This window comes from Acanthisitta chloris, unplaced genomic scaffold (genome assembly GCF_000695815.1).
Source record: "Acanthisitta chloris isolate BGI_N310 unplaced genomic scaffold, ASM69581v1 scaffold5667, whole genome shotgun sequence".
Lineage (NCBI taxonomy): Eukaryota > Metazoa > Chordata > Aves > Passeriformes > Acanthisittidae > Acanthisitta > Acanthisitta chloris.
Genome location: NW_008684176.1, coordinates 37,471 through 43,310, shown reverse-complemented (window position 1 = coordinate 43,310; position 5,840 = coordinate 37,471). Strand labels below are relative to the sequence as shown.

The 5,840-nt window shown below is 48.6% G+C and overlaps 1 protein-coding gene across 3 annotated transcripts in view; it reads right to left on the bottom strand.

Annotated features, from left to right (window-relative positions):
* Window positions 1-5,840, bottom strand: part of RFX2 (regulatory factor X, 2 (influences HLA class II expression)) — a 28,586-nt gene that overhangs the window by 1,687 nt on the left and 21,059 nt on the right. For all 3 annotated transcript variants that reach the window (XM_009079217.1, XM_009079218.1, XM_009079219.1), the window contains 5 exons: window positions 4,023-4,174; window positions 2,996-3,093; window positions 1,999-2,148; window positions 1,021-1,229; window positions 385-538 (listed from right to left, as the gene is read on the bottom strand). In XM_009079217.1, the coding sequence (XP_009077465.1) occupies window positions 385-538; window positions 1,021-1,229; window positions 1,999-2,148; window positions 2,996-3,093; window positions 4,023-4,174 (763 nt within the window). The remainder of the gene's footprint in view (window positions 1-384; window positions 539-1,020; window positions 1,230-1,998; window positions 2,149-2,995; window positions 3,094-4,022; window positions 4,175-5,840) is intronic.

The following is a 5,840-nucleotide window of genomic DNA, read 5'->3' as shown; positions in this document are numbered from 1 at the left end:
GCTGGAGCTTGTAGAGGCCTCAAGAAGTTCAGTTACTGAAAGTAACTTCTGGACCTTTTTGCTTGGTTTAGTGTTTGTGCCCGATGGACTTTGCTCTGGCAGGAGCCCCAAAGTCAGGGTTGGCACCCACAGATTGTGGAGAGAAGTGTGGAGATCCTTTTCCTCTCTCCTTCAGGCCTCCAAAGCTTAGCTGATGCTCAACTGCCCCAAATCCCACCAGCTCATGGAGCTGGATCCTTGTGCCAGGCACTGAAAACAGCTCAGTAAATCCTTTGGCACAATGGTTAGCAAACCTGGTGAAGACACAGGGTGGTTTGTGAACCAGCTGTGTGTCTTCATGTGCTTTGGGTTTGGGTTTGTTTGCAGGGAATCAGTGATTCTCACCTCTCCCATGACAGCAATCGGTGTCTCCCCCGTTGCCTGCGCGACGCGATGCTCCACCAGGTAAAACATGTACTCGTCATAGAGGAGGCGAATCAGGTGGAAGGAGCCAAAGCTGGCGGCGCTGCGCAAGGTGAGGTCCCGGATCACCATGGAGCTGGAAAACGGGCAGGGAACAACAATTTGGGTCGTGTCTTACACTTGTGTTGCAGCTGATGGGAGTTCTTGACCCTGATGGTACTGTGGGTTTGTTTCTGTCTCTTGACACCCAAGGGTGTCTGTTGGGAAAGGTGAAGGTTCCGCGCGGGGAAGCAAGCGGCCGACTCCGTGTGGGACCTTCATCTTTCCCAACAGGTGTCAAAGTACTTTGAGAGATTAGTGAATGGAGAATCCCGTTCCTGTTTGGGTATGGTGGGATTTGGTCAAAGATTGGACTTGATTCTGGAAATATTTTCCAACCTTAATGGTTCTAGCCCCATCCTGAAAGGATACAGGAGACACAACACTCCCTTCTGTACATGAGCCACACTGAAGCAGAGTTTCATGGCAGTAACGAACTTGGCCTTGGCTTTTCAAGGAGATATTTACATGCCCTAAGCTCAGTGGAGAAACAGCTCCAAAATAAGAAAGGAAATGTACCTATAGAAGGACCATTTCAACAGGAACTGCCTGGCTGCCTTGGGGAAGCTGGGACTGCCCTCGTGCTGCTTCAGGACTTGAGTGACAACATTATCCAGCCAACTGGCCCACTGGTCCAGAGAGCGTTGCTGCTGCAGAGTGAGCTTGAAATCCTGCTCCAGCTTCTGTACCATGCCCTCCTCACACTGGCACACCCACGAGGCTTGTTCCTGCTCAGGAGAAAGGGTTGACAGTTACTCATGCCAAACCTGCATGGTGTTGTATCCCAACCCAGGAATTCAACATTTCTAGTAGGCAAAGGCTCCAAACCTGCTCTGAATCTTGTCTCCTCTGACCTGTTCACAGTACAACAGTGTTATTACAACTATATTATGGTTGGTAGCACCTCTTCATTCTTCAGTGAAAGAGTGGTCAAGCACTGGCACAGGCTGCCCAGAGAGGTGGTAGAGTCACCACCCTTGGAGGTGTTAAAAAATGAGTGGATGTGGCACTTAGGGACATGGCTTAGTGGGTATGGTGGGACCTGCTCAAAGGTTAGACTTGATGATCTTGGAGGTCTTTTCCAACCTTAATGATTTTGTGATCCTTCCAGAAGCTTCTTAGTACCTTTACTGTTCACAGTGAGATTGTGAGTGAACAGTGAGACATTGGCACAGGTTGCCCAGGGATGTGGTGGCTGCCCCAGCCCTGGTGGTGTTCAAGGCCAGGCTGGATGAGGCCTTGAGCAACCTGATCTAGTGAGGTGTCCCTACCCATGGCAGGGAGAGGTGGGACTAGATGATCTGTAAGGTCCATTCCAACCCTTGAATTCTATGAGATGGCCAACTTAGCCACAAAAGTAACCCCCAAACCATCAACTTGTTGATTTCATTGGTTTTTAGCACTGGAAATCAGATGTTGGTTACCAGCAGACAACAATATGGCTACAGAACCTCACTCCTAGACAACCTGACCCAGAGGAAAGAGCCTGTAGGTTACCTGCACGTTGGCAAAGTCAACCCTGTTGAGATCACTGAGCATCTGGTTGATCTGGGAAGTGTTCTGCAGCACGGCGCGGGCGGCCTGGGCCAGGTGGTTGAGGGACGTGTATCTCCGTAGCGTCTGCGCGAAGGCACTCACGACCCCCACCTGAAACACAGCACCTGGGGCTGGAGGGAAGGCTCTGCCCCGTGCTGAGCCACACCTGGGCCACCTGCACTGCTGCAGCAGCTACTGCATTGCATACTGCACTGGTACAGCTGCCCAGGGCAGTGGTGGAAACACCATCCCTGGAAGTGTTCAGAAAACGTGAGGATGTGGCACTTGGGGACATGGTTTAGTGGTGGCCTTTGCAGTGCATGATTCCATGATTCTGTTATGTATTTTGTTGAAACTATCAGGTTTTCATACTCTGCTTCCAGCTGAGATCAGCAAGGTGGGAACAGGCTGCAAGAATCCCTGGCTTTAGGAGAGGGGGAGTAGGAGCTTTGGGTTCCCACTGGAACTTGGCAATGCCATTCACTCCATGAGGTCTCCTCTACTTTCCAACCTCATTCCAGGACAGAGATAACAGGCTCCTCAGGGCAGTGGTCACAATTCCAAGGCTGCCAGAGCTCAAGGAGCATTTGGACAATGCCCTCAGGCACATGGTGGGATTGTTGGGGTGTCCTGTGCAGGGCCATGAGTTGGACTGATGATCCTGTGAGTCCCTTTCAATTCAGGATATGGATTCTATGATTTTCTTCCACAAAGCTTTACCTGCAGTTTCAGGACACAGGACTGTCTCCATGGACAGAGCATCATCAGCTTCTAGTACAAAGGAATTGCCTGACTTGACCTCCCACTCTGTACTGGTTTTGGTTCACCATTATTCATTATGCCATGACAGTCTGGAGAACAGGTGAGAAACTCCAGCAGGGATTCCCAATCCCTGTGGAAAACTGAACACACACACACTGAGCCCATCTCCCTGACCTGTCACACACACTCTGCTCACCTTGGTCTGCACCACCTGTGGGGGGTATTCACTCATGGCATTCATCAGCCAACCTTCCAAACTCTTGGCAAAGTTCCGAATGGCCTGTGTCAGTGTGCCTGCAAAGAAGGCTGCAGAGTTAGAAAGGCTGTTCCATATCATTTTTGGGTAGCACATTTTAGCTAAGGACTGCTGGGAAAGGCACAGCCTGTGGTCTGGTTAACTGTGGTCTGGATTTAGCAGCAGGGAAATCAGCTGAGTCCTGAGATGCACTCAAACAATTCTGATTCTTTAATGTTACCACTCAAACTCTTTGATGATTGCACTTCATGATCTTAGAGGTAGTTTCCAACCTTAATATTTCTATGATTTTTTAACTATTCTTCTTTTCTCTTATCCTTGTCTTAGTCATGGCCCTCCTGAGCATTTTCCAAATGTTCTTCAAAGACACCAATGTGCCTCAACATGTGACTGACAACAGCCCTTGGAGGGACACAACTTTCCAGTTCTGCTCCAGTACTAGGCCCAGTCTAAGGCTGATTTGAAGCCTTGGGGACAGTGACACATGCACCTCACTGGGGAGCCAAATCACAGAGCAAACCCTCAATGTCCCATCAGTTACCTCCCAGCTCAAAAGGGATCCCTGTTTTCTAGGAGGTGCCATAGGAGACAGGATGGTCTTAGGTAAACAAAGACACTTTCTCCAAGGAAGCATCTCCCAAGGACTAGCTGTGCTTCCAGCCTATGTTTTTACCTGACTCGTGGCCAAAATCAGAAGATGTGATATGTAATACACACAGTTCAAAAGGCCTGGGAATTCCCAGGAAGCACAAGATATCACCACAGAGCAATGTTGCAGGAGGAATACTGCTGTTGCCAGAATATTTTAGCTAAAACGAACACCTCTAAATCAGTTTTCACAAGGGAAATCTTTGTGGCAAGTGGTAGTCAGAGTGAGTGAGTCATGGGTGGCTGTTTGCAAGACATGATTCAGGCCAGTGAGGGGCAGAACCAGCTGTGCCCCCCAGATCAGGCTGTGGGTACTCACTGGGCACTGGTCTGAGCACGTCGGGGATGAGGATCTCCACCAGGGCCTGGTACAGGATGTGGTCACAGCTCCTCATCCATTTGAGGATGGGCTCATATTTGCACAGAGTGATCAGCTTGTCCTTTGGAAGGGTCTCTTCAGGTTCCTCTTCACTGTGGGAGGAGGGACACAGCATTAGCAGCAGGTTTGCAGTCAGTGCATTCTCTCTCTCGAATTGAATCTCCAGGTTTCAGCAGAAAAGGCTTTCAGGTGTCTTTCAAAAGGGAATGTCTGATTGCTTCTACAAGTCTTGTCTCTGCAAGTACCTCCCTGTCCTTGGGGCTAGAGCTCTGACCAGTTTTGCCTCAAACCCACATCTCCCAGTGCTTGGCCTGCCTTTACCTCTTCCCTCTTTAGCCTCCTGTTCGTGTGTATGTGAGAATTGTGCTTCAGCACAGGCTCAGCTCTTTCTTCCTTACAGACCCAGCTACTTCCAAAACCTTCCCACCTCTCCTCTCCTCTCCCCTCCTGAGCCATAGCCCTGGGGACAAAAACCTTTGCAGCCAATGCAGGAGCAGATTAGCTGCCATCAAGAGACACTACAAACGATGTTTAACACCTTCAAATGCTGAATGTTTTCATAAGGAAGGAGACTTAGTGTTTGGATGAGAACAGAGCATATTGTCTCTAACAGCCTGAGGTCAATCCAGCTTACATTATTTTCACTTGGTAGATGTATGGACACATTTGCTGCATGATAAGATATTTGGTTACACAGCAAGCAGAGAGAACTGAAGCCTTAATGCACTGCCAGAGCATCACAGCAGAGCTGCTCAGACATTATGCTGGGAATTTGGAATTTGGAAGGGACTTTCCCCATGCATTACATCAAAATCACTAAAGCCAAGGCTTGGACATGCTCTAACGAGCACTTAGAGCTTCAGCCTGAGGAGTTTTGGTGATGAACCCCACGGGCATAACTCCTAGAACACTCACATCAAGCACCTGATGTGAGGTGGAACTGTGTTCTGCATCTCTCCATACTTCAGTTTGTCACTTGGGTAATGTTTGGGGTTTATATTTGCATTTATATAAGGCAGGGGAGGGAGCTGTTACTCACCTCTTCAGATTACTAGCAGAGGTATGGAGAGGTGGAAGCCCTAGGAAGGTTTTGCCAGAGTCCTGAAGAAATGCTGCCTCCAGTGTCCAAGTGAGTCTGTGTCTACCTACAAATAGCTCTCTGGGGTGTTGCAATCTGTCTGAGTGGTATTCCCTTAAGTAAAGGAGATTTTGAAGCAATCAAACACAGCTACAGTGATTCCTTGCAGGAAAACATTGGGCAACACCTACAGTGCCAGATTCTACAGATTTTTGTGGGTGTTTTGCTGATTACTCAACAGTTTACCATTTTTCTTCTGACTAGAAAAACCTCCATCAGGGAAGTCCTTAAAGCATCAGTAGAAGTGTACAGACTTGGGATACATATTTTAAGAAGGAACTTTCACCTTTTCAGTTTTCTCTTGGCAGCAACTACCAGTGCATAAAGGGAGAGGAAAAGGCACTAACAATGAGCCAGGCAGGAGTGCCAAGAGCAGAGTAGCTCTGATTTGTCTCAAAACATGAAGCACTTACAGATCTGGACAACAAGACAAAGCAGTGAGTCAATCTGGATGGCTCTAAAACCTCAGAGCCTGAGGATGTCACTGATTCATGGCAGGGAATTGTTACTGTTTGCTCAGGAAAGTAGCATCCCTTCCTTCTTCATCTCTGGGGTTTGGATGAGCACTTGCTACAGGAGGTATAAGGGCTATGGATGTACAGCCTCAGGATGAGAGAAAC